The sequence below is a fragment of the Scardinius erythrophthalmus genome (assembly GCF_964197995.2).
Source record: "Scardinius erythrophthalmus genome assembly, chromosome: 9".
Taxonomy (NCBI): Eukaryota; Metazoa; Chordata; class Actinopteri; order Cypriniformes; family Leuciscidae; genus Scardinius; species Scardinius erythrophthalmus.
In genome coordinates this window covers 5140618-5161370 of record NC_138229.1, presented here as the reverse complement: position 1 = coordinate 5161370, position 20753 = coordinate 5140618, and the positions used below count along the sequence as shown (strand labels likewise).

Here is a 20753-nt window from a genome sequence, read left to right as displayed (position 1 = left end):
CCAGAAAATAATTATTTTCTCCCATTCACTTGCATTGACGATTTTTCAACCTAGAGGTCCAGCGGGGTTAGCGGAAGGGGCAGGACTTACCAGCTCTATTGAGTTTCTTTTTTCTTTCTCCAAATAAATTTTATCTGAAACATCTAAGACAAAGGTGATATGTCATCAAAACATAACTGAAAGCTTGATTAAGTCTCTTTAGCTGTGGAAAAACTTGACTCTAGGCACGTCATTAATCTGTTATCCTCTTATTTAAAAGTGTTGTAAGCCATTTCACCCATTTCACTGACTTCCATCAGATTTAGCCACTGAATTAGACCGCCTTTAAACACATCATATAACATGTTTGCAAATGTTTACTATTTGTGACCCTGGACCACAAAACCAGTCACATGGGTCAATTTTTTGAATTTGAGATGTATACATCACCTGAAAGCTGAATGCATACGCTTTCCATTGATGTATGGTTTGTTAGGATAGGACAATATTTGGCAGAGATACAACTATTGAGGGTTGAAAAAAATCGAAACATTGAGAAAATCACCTTTAAAGTTGTTCATGTTCGCGATTGTGCTGCATTCACTCCCTAAAATAAATGTTTTATATATTTACGGTAGGACATTTACAAAATATCTTCATGGAACATGATACTTAATATCGATAACTTTGACCCATACAATGTATTGTTGGCTATTGCCACAAATAGACCCGTGCAACTTGTGACTGGTTTTGTTATCCAGAGTCACATTTAGCTAAAAACGTCCTACGGTTTACCAGTTTAATACAGCCAAACACACACAGTTCTGCTCATAAGTTTGCAGCTGTATATGTGAGCATGTGCAGCACAAGAATGTTTGCAATGCTGCTCTGGATGAGTGTAAGTCACTGAAGCCTGTAGACTACGCCATTAACACTACAGTTACAGGACAGACTACAGAGGACAAATGTGAATCTGCTTTATTGTTTTATTAAATTAGGAAATATGTACTCATGACGAGATGAGGTTGAACTGTGCTATCATGAGATCTTTCACAAGGCGTGATGAGTCGCCTCAAGCTTAAAGATTCTCAAAAGAGCCATTGCTCATTCAAAGACTTCATTCAAGCAATTCTCTGTGTTTAACCAATGAGACGCCCAATTTCCTAAACACAAGCCTCAAGAGGTCACGACCTCTATGGCCCTGGACAGGGGCGTAATTTGTGGGGGGGTTGGGGGGGAGATAACCCCCCCAATATTTAAATCTATGCATTACACCCCCCCCCCCCCCCCAATATTTATACCATGATCACAATATCAGGAGGCATACCCAAACTTCAACCCCCCCAATGTTCAAACCAAATCTACGCCATTGGCCCTGGAGGCAAAAAGTGAGACAACACTGAGAGGATTATATCGGTCAAGGAAGGAGAATCTGTGTAATGTGAATTCTATAGAATAGATCTTAACACTGTAGTCTGACATTTAGAAAAATCACATTTTTGGAATGGAACATTTCTTGAAATTACAAAATATCTTAAAATCTTAAAAAAAAAAAAAGTTTGCATGTGTTTTTTTGTTGAGTATCATATTCGATAAATAAGGCTTTTATAGCCCATATATAGTATAATATAGTGAGAATATGGAGGAAAAAACACCTTAATTTTTTTCAGACGCCCAAACTGAGCAAAAATATGCAATTTGTTGCAGATGCTCATATGTCTACAAAAAAGTAAAAAAATCTGATTAATGAGATTTTTATTACTATATTCAAGATTTCAATAATTCATAGCAAAAAGATCATGGATTTTTCTTTTTCTTTTTACAATTATAAAAAAAAAGCTTTTCTAAAATATCAGGCGACAAAAAGCATGTAGAATTGTGGACAATATTTTGTTTTTTTTTCAGCAAAGTTTTGATTATGTTGATAATTTTGGGGACTTATAAATTTGTGTATTAGATATGATAGGCTTTATGGGGTTAACGATATAACATACCAAAAGATACCAAAGGTATCAAAGAGATCTCAATATTTCATCAATGATCTGTGCTGTTATTATGCACATTCCTTCTATAGCTCTATATTCTTACTGTATGACTATTTTTCAACTATTTCAAACTTTTTTTCGACTTTTAGGAGAAACATCTTTGCTGTGTTTCAGTTAAGCATCCACGATGACTGAGAACAGTTAGGTCTCATGAGCTATATAAGAGCAGCACATTTTTTCACTGGGTGTCATGAGATGCCACAGGGATATATGGATGTTAAGAATGAATCCTACATGTATACATAGACAGCTATGATCAGAATGCTAGAATGTAAACTCAAGCCTGACCTGACCTGACCTCTCCAATGCAGGACAGCCTTTCTCACACATCTGCTCTCTCTAAATCATGATTCACAGTGACCCATGAACCCTGCTCACTAATATAAGTTTTCCAAAAATAAAACTGCCATTAATCCCATTCTTTTGAACTTCCAATTCATCAAAGATCCTAAAAAAAAAAAAAAAAAAATGTATTACGGTTTTTAACAATGTTTTCAACATTGATAATAATAAGAAATGCAAAAAAAAAAAAAAAAGCTTAAATAAGCATATTAGAATGATTTCTGAAGGATCACAGGAATAAATTACATTTAAAAAAATATATTCACATACAAAACAGTCATTTTAAATAGTAATTACATTTCACATATTACTGTTTTGAACAAATAAATGCAGCCTTGGTGAGCATGGGAGACTTCTTTGTAAAATCTTACCAACCCTAAACTGGAATTGATAGTGTGTGTATGAGGGCTAATATACTGTAACTCCAGCAGCCGGTCTAAAGCCAAAGATAGAGCGAGCAACTGACAAATATGTGCACATGAGAGGGGCGGCGGCTGCAGATCTACTTCTCTGAGCTGTATTTAGATTTTAAAGGGATAGTTTACCCCCAAAAAGCGAATTCTCTAGTCATTTATTCACCCTAATGAGCCCCAAACCACTTTTTTCTTTTGTAAAGCACAAAAGGAGATGCTAAGCAGAAAGTTGAAACTGCTCTTTTCGGGACAAATGTAAATACATTAGCTTTGTGTAAGGAACAGTCTCACGTTATTCACTTCATCTCATTCACTGACACTGTTAGTGGTTTGATGTCAATGATGGCTCGAATAGGCAGTGAGTAAATGATGGTGTATTGTCATTTTCGTGTGAACTATTTGACAAAAGCAGTCCACAAGTGTGTGTTCATCTTGTAGGCCTATCTTGGTTTACACATCCAAGTTTTATATGGAAGCCAATTATTTTAATTTCACACCACAAGGCACATTTGGAGGGCCAAACACCCAACTCGGATATACGTCCCAGACTGTTACACCTGGCAACAGAGTTATAAACACACATAACAACACAATGAAAATAAACAACTGAAGGCATAAGTTCACACACCCAATGATGAAAGTTTGAAGAATAGAGGAATAGAGGTGTGTTACATGATGACTCGTGAAGTCATCAAGTAACACACCTCTATTCCTCTATTCTTCAAACTTTCATCATTTCCATGATGCAGACTGGGTTTATCAACGGTTGAGAAAGAACTTGACTCAACATGCTCTTCTTACATCACAGCAAATAGATGTTTTAGATAAGTTAATGTTCTAGTTCATCACAGCTAACAAAAACATGTTCTAACAATATTTTGCAAAAATTCCCATTAAGTTATGAAAACGTTACTTCTGAATGTTCTCTGAACGTTTAAAAGGTTAAAGAAATTACATTTGAAATAGTTATTTATTATTAGTTATTTAGTATATTTATTTTTTGGTTATGCAAAAGTTCAGGAAACGTTCCATTTTATTACTCAGAAAACATTATGGGAACGTTACTTTTGAATGTTCTCTGAACATTCTGAAACAAGTAATAACATTTCAAATATGTCAGACGAATGTCCAACTAAAACGTTTCATAAACAATGTATAAATAATTTTTTGTGCGTTTTGAGTTTTGATTATTAAAGGCCCGATAAGTTTAAATACATGTTCTGTTAACGTTACAGGGAGAATGTTTGCTCATAACTTTGAGAGAACCTTGCTAGAACGTTAGCCAAAATTTTGAGAATGTTCTGTTAGATCACCTTGCAACCAATCAGAACACCCTAGCTTGCTGGGTGGTAATGGTTACCCAAGCAATCACATAGCAACAACCTGGCAACCACCCAAAACAGATTTGGATTGTACCGCTTTATTTGCACCACTGTGGTTCAAATAAAGGTTGTGTGTGCGTATGTATGTGTTGATTTTGGCTGTCAAAACCAGACCCTTATTTTTGGAATGCAATAGGGCAGGAATGGTTAGGTCAGATAAGACTCACTCCAAAACTGCAGCAGCTATAAAATTACTTTACCTTTCCTTTCCAGAAGGTTTAAAAATGTCTCTTGGCTCTCTATTACGTTTATGAGGGACTAAACAGAACATTCACAATATCCACCCAACAGAAGTTTAGTTTGAGGGGAGAAGATCTTACCAGAGAGTTTTGCTATAAATGTTAGAAACACATGCATATGAATTGAAAAGTTTACAGAAAACAAATAATAATTCTGTCAGAATTTTCATCATTTTCTCCATTTAAATGAAATGTTTGTCAATGATAACTGAGATAGATGCTAAACACACAAAAGTTCATGTTTACAGCCGTCGGTGGAGTCATGAGGAGAAGAGCACATGATAATCACTGACCAGTTATGTGGAATACACAAAATCAAATGCGGCCAAGAAAAAAATTCTTGAAAGCATGCAGCAGCCTCAAGAAATTGGACTAGTAAAATAAACAGACACATGTAAAAAGGAAAAACAGCAGGAAAGGCTTTTAAACCATCAGAATCTACCTCATTCATTTATGCAGAAACCAGGGGAGAGGTATGGAGAGATACAGATGATCATGAAGTATCTGAACAATGTGAGGAGCTTTTTGTTCAGTTCCCCACCCTATCAAATCAGAAACAGCTGGAATCCATAAGCAAAAACATCTGGAAACCATGCAGTCAGTCTCTAGTGTAGCTTTAACTGTGTTTCTAGCCAAACACTGACATACAGTATATCCTATATATGTAGATCCCAAAAAATATTTGCACTCATAATTATGAGTGTCATTGCATTATACAGTTATCTGCTCTTAAATGCTGCATAAACATTTGCACAGAACTTCACTTCATAATTTTATGCTCGAAGGCTTGATATTTTGCCAAACAATGAAAATTACATTCAGACGTGTGATTTCAGTCCAAATACGTGATGCACTGCATATCCTTGAGGCATATTAGACAATTACATAAATCAAAAAAGAATAACTGTGGCTTAACTGTGGTTTTAGTTTCCCTGTTCTCAAAAGTTCACACATCAGTCACCCAAACGAGACTACAAATACATCGTGAAAGTGCTACGGTTCACTTAAACACAAACATACGCAGTAATAGTTACTATAGACTAATTATGGATGATAATTTGATCTGCAGAACCGCAAACCTTGGAACGCAAGGCGCGCGAGACGACGCAAAGTCAAGTAATACTTCTGCACAGATCAAACACGACTGAAAGTAAGTCACTGAACAAAAAAGAAAAGAAAAAAGATTTCGCCTTACTTTTGTAAACTGGTTTTCTTCACGAGATTCCGATAGTGTTCTTCAAATGAGTGCAGAACGCAAAACTCGCAGCAGGGTCAGATCAACACTGTACTAAGACTAGCACATTTATAAACCGCGTTCATAATACGCCCATCAGAGACACACGCCCACCCCCTCGGCAATGACGTGCTTTAATCTATCTATCTATCTATCTATCTATCTATCTATCTATCTATCTATCTATCTATCTATCTATCTATCTATCTATCTATCTATCTATCTATCTATCTATCTATCTATCTATCTATCTATCTATCTATCTATCTATCTATCTATCTATCTATCTATGGTCAGTGTCATAAATTTGCTTACATTAGTGACAGAATCGAGATATCAATAATCAATATATATATTTTTTTATTTTGTATTTATTATTTAAGATTATGATCTAGTCTTTTACAATGTAAATTTATTAATGGTACAGTGCTATTTTTTTCTAGAATTAAGTAAAATGTTAAAATGTACTTGTCCCCAGTCTCCCCTTAGCTTGTTACAGTAAATGGACAGTTCTCCTAAAGTCTTATTAAAGGGCTCAGTTCATGAATCGACCTTTGGGATATAAACGCTTGCAGTACCGATACCAGTCTTGATATTTAACTGTATTCTACAGAATTATTTGAAAGGACTGGGTTATCTCACAAGAGCAATTTCCTTTCTGCCCTAATAATAGTTTAGAGGAAGTGAAAGTGTAAGCTATACACCCTTTCATAAAGATCTGTTTTTCTATTGTGTTTTTAAGTTTGTTGGTTAAAACATTATTACATTTGCCTACACTAGGGCATAAATGTTACTTTAAAGTATACCACAGTGTGTTATGCAATAAGAACAAAGCAATGTGTATTGCGTTCTGTCAAATTATTATAATTCAACAATCCACAATCCACAGGGTGAATCGTTCTATCATCTATAGAATCTAAGTTTATTTGTAAGACGTCATAAAATCAAATTTGGACTTTTGAGTCTTTTAGTCCATGTCTCAAAGTTAATTACCAAGTCTTTTAATTAGGCTACTATAATTCAACAAGACCATCCACAATCCACAGGGTGAATCGTTCTATCAAAAGCAATTTAATTACCAAGTCTTTTAATTACTAAGATGACTAAATATAATTTAATCAGACATATACACATTTAAAATCCACTTTCTCTTTTTTGACCAAGAAATTTGATGACATCATCCTGCACTCAGGGGCGTATCCATATTTTTGTCCAGTCAAATAGTCTCTAGAATGAGAATGTTTCTCTCTTTAATATGCCTTATTTGCCTGTTTTCATAGAAACATGTCAACACGGAATCCTTTCATGTGAATGTGAATGTGAATTAGGCTTTTTTTGTTTTTGTTTTTTTCAAAGGTTCTTTGATACTTTTTGGAATGTGCTGAATTCTTTTTACACATACACAATGTGTAACTGATGAGACAGTCAGCAGAAGTTACTCAGGTCAGTGGAAAGTTTTGAAAGTACTGTATGTGGTTTCCAGTAAAACCATTGCACAGGAAAAGAAAACCTCAGAGTTCCCAGTTTCACAAGTGTCTGACTAAATTAATGCAATGTTATCGCTTATTCTTTCACATTAATTGGTCAATGGCATCATTATGCAGTCAAATACTTTTGTACTGTGATGTTAAACTTTATTTTTGACCGTTGCCATCCCAGACTTGTGATTTTCTCATGCAACTGTACTAATTTTATGTTTCTCATAACACTTGTATCACTCTCACTTTCTTCTTAATAAGAAATTATATTTTTTGCATGAAGAGTACCCAGAGTTTATTTTGCAATTTATGACCTAAAAGGAAAAAAAAAAAATTACTGGTGGGCATAGCTTTGACGTCAAGACTAAATGAGTATTGAGTAAAGCAACCTTTCTCTGCTAAATTAGAGAGCAAACGGGAAATGAGTAAGAAGAGTTACGGACGTTACTTTACACTCTCTGATTCATATGGTTATATGTCACAACATATAGTACGTGAATACTTTGTGGGGGAAAAATGAAGGTGGCACGTCCAAATGTGTCAGCAGGATTAAGCAATGAGGGTGTGTCTTATTTTTTCTTATCTGAACAAAAATCCATTCAGAAAAAAAGCTGTTAGGAAATACATCATCATGAGCAGCGTCATTCATCTCGTCTGCCCTTACGAAAGAGAAGTTTAATCAAGTGTTCTATTAGTATACTTCCTTTAAACTAAAAATGAGAAAGTATACTTTCAGTCTACATTTTATATACTTCTCAAAAATATACTTTATGTACTTCTCAGACATATACTTAGAATTACACGTAAGTGTACTTGACTTATACTGAGTGAAAAGTCCAAATATATTTGGCCTGTACTTGTACTCAATCTTTTGATCGAGATATACTTAAAAGTATTCAAAGTATACATGGCTTGTAGTTGTGTTAATCTTTTGATCGAGTAGCCTATTAAAAATACTTTTTTTACATAGTTTTTCATATATACAGTCTTATGAAACTTAGATTGTTTGAAAATATTGATTAGAATATTGATATAAAACAGATATGCTTCTAATTCTGCGTATCTGAATTTTTGTGTAAGCTAGTCCACTGGTAGTGTATAAGAACTGAGATTCTAAATTCTTCTAGATTGCAGGCTTGTGTAATTCGAATTTGAATTAAAGGAAGCAGAATTGCAATTCAATAAAAAAAACATCATATATTTTAAGTGAAGTGTTTAACAATGAATCTTTATGTCAGATATGATTGCATTATAAATGATATTAGTTTGAACTACTTGTAGATTACATTAAAATTACATTTAATGTACATTAAAAGGATATGTTTTCCTCCAGCAATGAATGTTAAAAACTCTAGTCACAGAACAAATAATTAAGTTTGATTTATTGTAATTGTAATTTTGTGGAACATGACGGAACATGATTCCATTTCCCAGAATGCTTTACTTTAACCAACTATTTAAAATGGTTGCTAAACAATTTGAGGTGGACATTTGTTTGAAAGCACAATTTGATGGGCAACACTGGACTTTTTAAGTTTCAGAAGTCCCTTACAACTTCACTCTGCACCTGTTGAGAGAATCTTTAGTGTTGCAGGAAAGATATTCAGACCAGAACGGTGCAGACTCAATGACAAAACATTTGAGGAGCTATTGAGAATTAGATGCAACAGTGTTGCTCAGTATTTTTTTGCATTGGAATAAATGATAACTGCATTTACAACAACTTTGTGTTTGTGTGATTACTTTGAAATGAAAATGACATTGGAACAAAACTAATTAAACAACATTGAGGGGGTAATTTATTTCAAGAATTTGATCAATATCTATTTTAGAACAAAATGTATGCAGGGTTGAGGAGTATAGTTAGGTGAAATGAAATTTCTGTTATTAAATTACAAAATTAATGTAATTGTATTTAGTTGTATTACTGAGGTAAAATGTTTAATTCAATTAGTTACTAATCACCTTAAAACAAAATTGCTTTGCATTAATAAAGTTATCCAAATAAAGTAATCCAAACCACATTTATAATGGGTAACTAAGCAATAACATTTCCAAAGTAACCTTCCTAACACTGAATGCATGCGAGACTCAACACATTCTTTCTGTTGTGTGACTGTGTGGAATTTCTTTGAATTGTCATGAATTTGATTCCACTTCCTGTCATTCCAATTCAAATTCAATTCAACCTCCTGTGGGGCGGAGTAAATTCAATTCAAATTCAAATTCATGAATTGAATGGAGGCCAATTCTGAAATTCTGAATTTTGTACAAGCCTGCTAGATTGTAGAACTCTGATTCTACTTTAGTATTTCCACACCATTGACTGAATTTTCCAGCTATCCATGTTTTCAATGTTATATGGTAGGGGCCCTATGACACATCCAGTATAGAATCTCCAGATTAAAACACAGGATAAAAAGAAGCTGAAACAAGTGATAGAAAATTGCTCACTCAAATGTAAAATAACGTGATCATCAAACATTAGCGTGTAAATCAAAACTGCTTAATATTACCAATTGAAATGAAGCGTGACCCATGAAGAGAAAACGACTGTGAAGCTTTGGGGGTGTTGGACTCGATCTACTCCATCTGTGTTTTGACACCTTTCTGAATCTGATAAAGGCGTGTAGTCTTTGACAAAACTCTTTTGTTTAAAATGTTGCCTTTCTTTATGAAACTTACCGACATTCAAGTGTTGATAAAAAAGGATGCATGAAGCTAATAAAATGTTTTTAAAATGAAAGAACAGTTAAAGGTATTTTTCAAGCATAAAAAAATAATTTCTACATTTGAACATAGTAGTATACTGCAAGTGCAAAAATAATATATAAATAGTAAACTAAAAGTATAATGTTATGTTGACTTAAAGAAAACTTACAAGTATACTTGCAGTATAAACTACTAAACTAGTAGTTTACTGAGAGTACACTTCAGTGTGTACTTTCATAAACTAAAAAATGTACTACTTGTATTAAAATAGTAAACTAGTAGTATACTTATAAGTTTACTTGTAGTACAGATGCATTACAAATGAGAAACCTAGTTGTGTACTTAAAGTTTACTACACTTACTGTACACTAATAGTACACTTAAAGGAACACTCCGACTTTTGGGGACTTTAGCTTATTCACAGTATCCCCCAGAGTTAGATAAGTCCATACATACCTTTTTCATTTCTGTGCGTTCTGTAAGTGTTATTTGACGCACCCACCGCTAGCCTAGCTTAGCACAAAGACTGGATGTAAATGGATAAGGTAGCATACTAATCCCAATAAGTGACAAAATAATGCAAACATTTTCCTATTTACATGTTGTGAACTGTATAGTCACAGCGTGTACAAATAACAAGGCTATATGAGACAGAGACCATTTTTAATCATATAAATAATGGGAACTATATTCTCACTAGGCGTAGGAGCACAGCTACTTGGGCGGAGTGATTAGCGTAGCACACGAGACGCCCTGTTAATGGTTCCGTAAACAAAACAAATGTGACTAACTAGCTAGTAGCGAACGTGACTCGTGATCATGGCTGACTTTGAGGAATTGTCAGAGGAATTTTACCGGGTATCAAACCAAGATCCAGAACCATATCGTTTTGAGCCAGAATACACAGACGAGGAGTAACAAACTTTGGAAGCTGTAAGACAAGATACAGCGAACACCCATGATTGTAAACTATAAATTTACTATCTAGTAATTGCTGACTCTATTACTCCAACTCTGAGTGAACTCTCTGCTCCTCACCACAGGGCGTCTCGTGTGCTGGGCTAATCACTCCGCCCAAGTAGCCACTCCGCCCAAGTAGCTGTGCTCCTACGCCTATTGAGAATATAGTTCCCAGTATTTATACGATTAAAAATGGTCTCTGTCTCATATAGCCTTGTTATTTGTACACGCTGTGACTATACAGATCACAGCATTTAAATAGGAAAATGTTTGCATTATTTTGTCACTTATTGAGATTAGTATGCTACCTTATCCATTTACATCCAGTCTTTGTGCTAAGCTAGGCTAGCGGTGGGTGTGTCAAATAACACTTACAGAACGCATAGAAATGAAAAAGGTATGTATGGACTTATCTAACTCTGGGGGATACTGTGAATAAGCTAAAGTCCCAAAATTTCGGAGTGTTCCTTTAAACGTATACTTTTATATAATAAAAGTGGGCCAATTTAGTCCCAAGCAGTATTGAAATAGTACACTTACAAGTTTACTACAAGTACATATTGATATTAGTATACTTACTACATAAAGTATACTTAAAAATACACTTAAACATTACTTAAGTATACTTCATAAAATGAACTTGATGTATACTTCTTTTTCGTAAGGGTGATTCATCCATAAAACATCCACTTCTCTTATCTCACAATCTAACCCACCCAATTCAGATCACACAGTACACTACTAACTAAAATGAGTTGGGTTAACTAATTTAAAGAGATAGTTCACCCAGAAATTTAAATTCTGTCATTAATTACTCACCCTCATGTCTTTTAAAACCCATAAGACAATCGTTCATCTTTGGAAAATATGAGATATAAAGAGATTGTAAAACTAATCCATATGAATTGAGCGGTTTAGTCCAAATTTTCTGAAAAGATTCAATCGCTTTATTAATTTAGGCTTTTATTCCTTACTAACATTCAGCGAACATAAACATAAAGAAGCTCAACCGAACCTGCTCGATGTACGAAATGTGAATATGTGAATAAAAGCCTAAATTCAATCTGTTCATCATATAAAGCAATCGAGTCTCTTCAGAAAACTTTTTAAAGCATCAAAGAGGTAGTTGAGTAGCTGTCAATAAAGGGACAGAAAGCTCTCAGATTTCATCAAAAAGATCTTCATTTGTGTTCTGAAGATGAATGAAAGTCACATGAGGGTGAGTATTAATGACAGAATTTTAAATTTTGGGTGCACTATCCCTTTAAATCAGATTTGACTGAACTGTAATACTGTCTAATTGGTAGTTGTTGTTCTGTGAAAGCTATCGCAAGCTTTTGCTGCTACCAAGGGCAGGGTTATTTTGGAGTCACCGAATGCTAAAGATTCACAGAATGACGGTTACCATCCAGGAAGACAAGCCCAAACTGGGAAACACTGATCTTGAATCATGGAGTGCCCTCTAGAGGCAGAGGCCATATATAAAGCTCTAAATGTCTCTCTTTTTTGGGTTCTGATTCTGAGGTCTTCAACCCTGCTCCTGGAGACCCACTGCCCAGCAAAGTTTCTATCCAACCTTAAACCTGCTTCAGCTTGTGATTTTCAAGTGATCCTGGAGAGCTCTTTTAGCTGGTCCAGGTGTTTGGAGCTAAAATCTGGAGGACAGTGGTTCCCCAAGAGCAGGGTTGAAGACCTCTGCTCTAGTGACCCAATCAATGCATGCTATATTTACTAGATTTGCACTATATAGTAGGCTAAGTATAATGTCTATAGTATGTGAAATGTGTTTTTGCATAGAATAACTGGATGACCCACAATACAAGGCAAAAGTGTGAGGTATAGACTTGACCTCCTATTTTTGATTGTGACAAATGAATCTGAATTATAGCTGCAATTTCTTTTTTGGACAGAGAAAGAAAATTAAGGGAGTTTTGTTATTATCACGACACAATATTACAAATTCATTGAATTTTGAGGCCAAAAAAAAAAATGCTGACTTTTAAATAAGGTCTGCATTGGTACTGCATCTAACATATGTCTAACAGAAATCTCTCTGCTTAAATTATATAGGGCAAACTGATTCATACCGGAAACTCGTCCCTTTGAGCTATTAATAAACCGGCTCATAAGAGTCTTTTGTTTCAGGAATGATACCAATGATCCCAATCCACAATCTGACTTGTGATGCAGCCTGTAACATTGGTTCATTAGCCAGAGGAAAACTGGTCCCCTACTGAGCCTGGTTTTCTCCCAAGGTTTTTTCTCCGTGTATGTCACCTGATAGAGTTTGGGTTCCCACTGTCACCTTTGGCTTGCTTAGTGGGGCACATAATATTCCACAAAATTATTGATTTGACTGCACTGAGACTCACTGAACTGAGCTTTACGCTGATATCACTGTTTTCTAAGCTGCTTAATAACTAAATTTAACTAATTTCATATTTGATCACACAGTAATTGAACGGAAATGAACATTGAACTGACCTACAAAACGGTGTGACCTTTGGGTGTGTTCACATGTGTAGTTCAGTTATTTTGGTCCAGACCAAAAAAGAAAATGATACTTTGGTAGCCTACTTGGTTCACTTAGCGTTCACACTTTTAAGACTGAACCTAAAGATTCAAAAAAAAAGGGGGGAAAAAAACGTTTTTTATTACTTTTTTGCTTATCAAAGATCCAAAACAATGCTGTGTGCTAAAAGCGCACATTTAATGTATGTGCCTATATGATGGTATTTTTACCAGCTGAGCTGAGTACTTGTGAAGAGCTTATAAAATATGTGAAGGAGTCAAAACAGCGACAAGAATCCCTCCGTTGCACACATAGCCTACAAAGATCTGCTGCAAGATCTGCTGTTTCCGACCCCTGTACTGAACTGTATGGGCAACATCAAGAAAAAAAAGTGCTAAGTCTGAATATGCCTACTTCCATACTTTCACGAGTATACTGGACCAGTCCTCCTTCACTGCTATACTCCCTCACTCACACTCTGGACTACACTTCCCAGAATCCCTCCTGATCCTCACCTGCACTCATTCAGCCATCACCCGCACCTGCCATTGATCATCATGGTCTCATCAACACACACATAAGCACAATCCTCGCTTAGTCTCCTTTTGAGAAAGGACTCTTACCTTCATCCCCAAAGCTTGTGTATGTTTTTGCTCTTCTTCAGTTTGTCTACCTGTATGAGTCAATTAGATTACCAGTCATACCGCCATCAAGACAAGGTGTGTGCTTGGTCAACCCTCTTCTCTTTCTCGATCTCTACCATCACCTGCAATACCGTAGTGATGGGCAAATGAAGCCCCATGAAGCTCTGAAGCTTTCTAGTAGAGGTCCTGGGTAAGATTTGTATGCAGTTCATTTAGCGGAGAATATCTCAACTGTTATAGACTAATATGACCCCATTGAACAACGTGTGATGTGTGCCAAAATCTCTACCCGGGACGAAAGTCCTGAAAATGACCACAACCTGTGACACTATTATCACACTACAGGTGAATGGGACTTTTTCTTCCCTTTATAGATATCCTCATACATTTCTACCAGTTTAGTTTTCATATTAAGAGAAATACTTTTTGTATTACACTTTGTATTAAAAATAAAATAAAATAAAATATGCAAATTAGGCAATATCTCATTAAATATGCGTACATATATAAACCCTTGAAGCTACAGATTTTTTGAGGTGATTACAATGTTTACAATGACCATGATGAGAAAGGTCTCCTTAAAGAAACTTGATCCATCCGTCAAGACATTCCACGACTTAGCTATTGCTTGACATTTAAAGCTGGAGGCAACTGTGATGAGATCCATATCGTTTTTGATACTTACAGAGAGGACAGCATCAAACATGGAGAGAGGGAGAGAAGAGGAAAATCAAAAAAACATGGTTGTCTTTGATGTGATATCACCAAAGCAAAATGTTCCAGTGGTATTAGAGAACTTTTGGTCATCTTCCATTAGCAAAACTGCTTTTCAGGCATTCTATGTTGAGTGGCTGGTCACCAATTACAAAGGCTCCAAACCACTATACCATGGTATATCACCACAGGCACGGATTGTGTCAGCTGTGAGTGCTACTCCATTCCCTCGGCTCAACTGCACACACGAGGAAGCTGATGACAGGATGATGTTCCATGTGCAGGACATTTTAAGTCACCGTACAGGATCTACGTCACTGACACTGTCATCAGGTGACAATGACTACGTTTACAAGCTGTCAATATTCGGGTTATGGTCGGGTTAAGGTCACTATTTGGGTTTCTGAAACATTCGGAATAACCCGTTTACATGCGTGAGTAGAGAGAGTTACTCCTGTATACATGGAATTTGTAATCAATTGGCAATATCCCGATGTAAACGGCGACGCACGGTTAGCGTCTGGACGTACGGACAACCTTAAGACGCAATATGCGTCATTTCCGATACTTCTTCCTGTATCCAAAGACAACAACAACAGCAGCAGCACGCGGATAATGAATAGTTTGGGGCAGATAGCGATCGCCTTTGTTTGCGCTTTCTTCCTCGCTCCAAAACTGTGGTGCTGTGCTGCGTCTCGCCATGTTTACCTCTACTTCTTGTTTACTTCCGGTATACTGCACACGGGTTTTTGTATGCGCCGTCTCTCTACTCAAAAGACCAAGATTAGAACATGCGCAGAACACAAATCAATGTTCCTTTTGATGGGGATATGCCGATACGCGTTTACATGACCAAATATTTGGGTTAGAAAAGGGGTACCCCAGGGATCATATCCGGGTTTTTAAAAATCGGGATATGAGCATATTCGGGTTTTTGCCGGTGTTTACATGGCCGTGCGCGACCGGGTTATTGCTAATATTCCGGTTTTGAACGGATTATTGGCTGCATGTAAACGTAGTCACAGATGTCTTTGTGTGCCTATTATACCACATAACAGTCAATTGGAGAAATCTTGGCCTCCAAGAGCTCTGGCTCATCCGCAACTCAGGAGTGAAAAGATCAATATTACCACTTCATGATATCTGCATAGCGCTGGGAGATGAGCTCACAGTGTCTCCCAGCACTGCATGCGCTGACTGGGTGTGATACAACCAGCAAAATATTAACCAAACTTGCAGCTCTGAACACTGTCCGTAAACCAGACAACTCGTCTCTGATTCTCAATTTCAACTGTCCACAGCTAACAGAGAGTGCAATACAAATGGTGGAAACATTCTTGGTCAAATGTCTCAAACCATCAACGGATATGGAGACATTTGACGACATGCGCATTTCTGCGTTCGATAGTAATGCCCTTAAGATGGACTTTGAGAGGACCGCTTGCACCTCAAGTAATGCAAGAAAACATATACAAAGAGCCTATTATCAACAGCAGCTTTGGGTCTAAGCACCATTTACAGACGCCACCTCGATCTTAAATGCAGATGCTTATGGTTTTGTAAGAAAGGGCAGTTTATTAGTCCCTGAGATTGTAATCTCAAAACCTGAAGGTTTGCCAGATCCCTGCTCGTGTGGCAAGTGTGCACACAAGAATAGGTGTCCCTGTCGGGTAGCTGGTATCCGTTGTTGCAAGTACTGCAAATGAAAGGGAGTCATTTGCAGCTATGAAATAGTTGTAAAAATCCTATCACTGCTGAGCTCTCATCAATCATCATCCCCATACCTGGACTCTGTTGTGAAAGTTTTGCAACACAGGGAATAAACCTGTTGTTTTGTATTTCTCACTTTAAGTTAACGTTCCAATGATAATAGCAAGGCTGGATATAAAAAGTCTGTATATTAATCAAATGCTTGTTTTCTTTCTTTTAAAAAAGTCCCTTGTTTGTATACAATATTATTTATAATTTTCCATTCAACACAGCACAAAACAGGACACACCCCCCCCCCCCCCCCAAATGGGGTCATATTAGTCTATAACACAGATATTCTCCGCTAAATGAAGTGCATACAAATCTTACCCAGGACCTAGACTATTCCCCTGATTGTTAAAAGATTCAAAGTTCGAGAGTGTCGAAAACAGCGCCATCTGCTGTAGCAAAAAATAAAGCAGCCAAACCCCTGTGAAAGAGCTTCGTCGGACGAGGCATCCACCACACATTCCATAGACAGTTTCATGTTATGTGGACAGTGCGTGTGTGTGTGTGTGTGTGTGTGTGTGTGTGTGTGTGTGTGTGTGTGTTGAATTTCTCTCTGTGATATATTAATGTACCCATTAAAGTTTGATGGGATTAAACTGTGGAATTTGATGCCAGTATGGATATCAATATGATGTAATAGAATAATATTGCACACATATTAATTGCATTATGTCAAATATTTTATGTTCCTATTCTTTGTAATCACTTGTATGACTGGATATTTAACAATATAATTGAATAAGTCTGAATGAAAACTCGTAAAGTAAGATCTGGGGGTTCGAACATTACGTCGCACGTGATTGGACAGAAAGCGAGGCTTCGTTTGTCATTGGTCAAGTCATTTCTACGACAAGCCTCGAATCGCGGCTTCATCTGGCACGCCCATTTATGCTCAACACAAGCTCGAAGACTCGGTTCAAATGTCACATCATGGTTCGTAATTTCTATTTCGTAACTTGAAATAGTATGGTTCGTAACTTCTATAGGCCTAAGTGAGGAGGTGTGTGTGTGTGTGTGTGTGTGTGTGTGTGTGCGCGCGCGCGCGCGTGCGCGCTGTGTAAACATGATGGTTATTATTCTATCTAGACTAAATGTGAACATGAATTTATCTCACTTGCACGAAAACATTCAGTATTCCTCAAAATTAATAAAAACAGTGAAATGCAATCTCAGAATTTTACGTAAATTTTTTATAATTAACCATATTAAATTACACAAATACTTTATTTAATCTTACACTTTAATTTAAATATACTTTATACTTTATTTAATCTTATACTTTAATTTAAATATATTTTATTTAATTTTACTAACCAATGTCTTTGCTGCTGACCATCAATGAACTAATTCAATCATAAATTAAAAATGTATAAAACCCCAAAATAATTTAATCCAATGTTCTAATGTTCTTTAATCCAGAATGGCTGAAAGGTTTGTTTGAGCAGCGTTCTCTACTGTACAGGCATAAGCATGCATTTCCTTTAGCCTGAGGCTTATTAATTTCACTTTTGGTGTGAAAGGGCCTTAACATTTGCCAAAAATAGATTTTTTGTTGTTGTTATTAAAAAACAAACAAGCAAGCCCAGCCCAGGTGAGAAAAAGTAATGCAAAAGTAATGTAAGACATTACTTTTCATAAAAAGTAACTAAGTAACGCAGTTAGTTACTTTTTTTGGGAGTAACACAATATTGTAATGCATTACTTTTGAAAGTAACCATCTGGGTTCAGATGGCACACTTGTTCAAATGAACCGCACTAAAAGAGCAATCGCACCTGAGTTTGTTTTAATCCAAACCTTGCAAGTGTGAATACACCTGTAAAAATAATGGTTCCAGATGTTTTTTTTTTGTTTTGTTTTTTTTGTTTTTGCAGAGATGCCATAGAAGAACCATTTTTGTCTCCCTAAAGAATCTTTCAGTGAACAGTTCTTTTTTTTTTTTTCTTGGTGTAAAGAACATTTTATAATCAAAAGAACCTTTTTTTACACTCTAAAGAACTTTTTATTAATATGTACCACAGTAGTCTTAGTTATGCTCTATATAGCACACAGTATTCTCATTTTCCTTTTACATGCAACACCAGAATGACCTACTGTATAGTAAATGGTCATTTAAGAATGTTTTATTTATTTTGCATCTGTCATGTGAAAAACTGACAAAAAACTTGAAGACACAGTAAGGATGATGGTCTTACAAAATCATGTCTTTAATGCAACATTTTATCCATGCAACAATCATGTTTGGCTGTGGTATGAATATGAATACAAATGTGAAAATGTCCATATAGTAGCCTACAGATTCACACAAATTCAAATGTGCATGTTGTGTAACATCCTGTAATTAAATAGTGTATGTTGGTCTTGCATTAGTAAGTAGTTTGAGTCATTTCCCCTTTAAGACTGTATATGTGCGTTTAAAGGACAGGGGTCTGTTGCTGTGTTTAATTGCACAGGTCTGTCTGGCAGCAAGTGGCTGTAATATAGGGGCTGGATTGAAGAATCATGCAATCTCCCATGCCAATGCACCTCCGGAAGTAGGAAACTAGAGGAATGTAAAAGTAAATGAGTGTCTTTGTTCATCTTGACATATTTTGCTGTAAGTCTTTCTAAACGTTCTATATTTGTGTGCAAAATCTGTTCCACACATGACAATTTAAGATAGAGACTCACAGGGATATGTGGTGAATCTGGCAGATACACAGGCGTCTTGTTTATAGCCACATGTCTCCTGAGTGGTCACACATCTTCCTCCATTGCGGGGGACACAGTTGTTACATTTCAGGGCAGAGACTACAACACAGTTCAAGCGATAATGAACTATTGCAAAACATATGACACTAACTATTGCATCAAGATGGAAACATTTAGCTTTTAATACTGGACTTCTGGCTTTAAACATGCAAACCCACCATTTGCCAACACCAGGGCGAGAGCAAGAGCCAGCAGCAGAACCTTCATCATTCTGTTGAATAAAGTCATAATCATAATAAAAAAAAAACAATCCATTTACTAATCAATCACATTTGTTATTAGAACAGTGTTTTAAGTATCAGCCATGCTCATTCTTTGACAACAGTTATGAAACATTTAATGCACCCTCATATTTTAATGAGCAATAAATTCATGTAGTTTATGTTGTTCAAATATGTCCCTATATTTGTTTTTGAATTGCAGTACTTAGACCACAAATATGAATTTTGAAACTTGTCATTGTTATATAATTATTATTAATTATATGGAAAAATATATTTATTTATTTATTCCTTGAAATTCTTTTTTTTTTTTTTACATTGTGACTTTTTATGATAATTTATTCAAAAGGTAAACTATTTGCATAGCATGGCAACATTTGTTGTATTTAATTGTGGAATTTATTTATCTGATTTTAAAGTACTACTGCAATTTACTGCATTATAATACTGAGACCTTGAAGAGAATTATATTTAATATATTTGTTTTCATGAAAATATGTTACGATGCAAAATGCAGTTATTTAGATTTTAGAGTGAAAAAATAACGTTTTTCTCAACATTATTGTTAAATTATCTTTACATTTCTTATTCTAGACTAATCAGAGAACAATATGACTGTCAAAGAGTTATTAAGCTTGTCAAGGTCCAGTACCTATTTTCATTATTTCATACAATTCTTCCATTAAAAGTACAATTAATATGCACTGAATTTAACTTATTACAGTCTTATATACAGTATATATATATATATATATATATATATATATATATGACAAAGTTGCATAATGCTGTAAACTTACCTTGACTGTGAAGCAGAGCTGAATTCATACACACCTGTGTTGTGTGTCCCTTATATACTGTGATTCTGCCTGTAAAGTTCCAGGAATCTTTGTCAGGGATTGGAAATTCCTTGTTGGATTCAGGCCAAAGAAACTAGTAACACAATTTGATCATTGTGTGCTCTGGCTAAGTTTCAGATGATATGTGCCACTTTTATTGGTTTATTGCATGGTCAGTGTGGTTGTGTAACTTTTGTTTTGTTCTGATCTGGTCTTTTCCAGTTGTGCAACAAAAGGTACATTGTTTTTCCCTTATCGTATTAAATGTGGTTAAGCAACATTTACTGGAACGTTTGATAAAATGTTTACATGTAGATCATGGTTCCTCAAATGTGCCGAGTTTTTAGCCCTGCAGTGTTTAGCTCAAAGCCTGATCAAAATCACCTGCCTATTACTCTGAGCATCTTGATTATTAGGGTTGGAGTTTGTTTTTGGGATCGACCTATATAGACGTTCATGCTTGAATGTAAAGAAGAAAAAAAACATTATTATTCACATATTTTACACTATTGCAGCTTCTCTCTTCCCAGTC

General features: G+C 35.7%; 2 protein-coding genes across 3 annotated transcripts in view; both read right to left on the bottom strand.

The window, feature by feature from the left end:
* Positions 1-5738, bottom strand: part of tgm1l1 (transglutaminase 1 like 1) — a 36804-nt gene extending 31066 nt beyond the window's left edge. The window contains exons 1-2 of one of the 2 annotated variants that reach the window (XM_081373899.1): positions 5596-5618; positions 4843-4942 (exon numbers count right to left, since the gene is read on the bottom strand). In XM_081373899.1, coding sequence (XP_081230025.1) covers positions 4843-4847 — 5 coding nt within the window. In that variant the 5' untranslated portion in view covers positions 4848-4942; positions 5596-5618. Of the gene's footprint in view, positions 1-4842; positions 4943-5595 lie in introns of both variants that reach the window. The other variant, XM_081373900.1, reaches the window with a different exon arrangement.
* A 12856-nt stretch (positions 5739-18594) lies between these two features.
* On the bottom strand, positions 18595-20217 carry LOC308695377 (uncharacterized protein). The gene is made up of 4 exons (XM_081373495.1): positions 20183-20217; positions 19320-19372; positions 19081-19200; positions 18595-18952 (listed from the first exon to the last, which is right to left on the bottom strand). The coding sequence occupies exons 2-4, from the start codon at positions 19369-19371 to the stop codon at positions 18852-18854; spliced, it is 273 nt and encodes a 90-aa protein (XP_081229621.1). The 5' UTR covers position 19372; positions 20183-20217; the 3' UTR covers positions 18595-18851.
* Between the last annotated feature and the right edge of the window lie 536 nt (positions 20218-20753).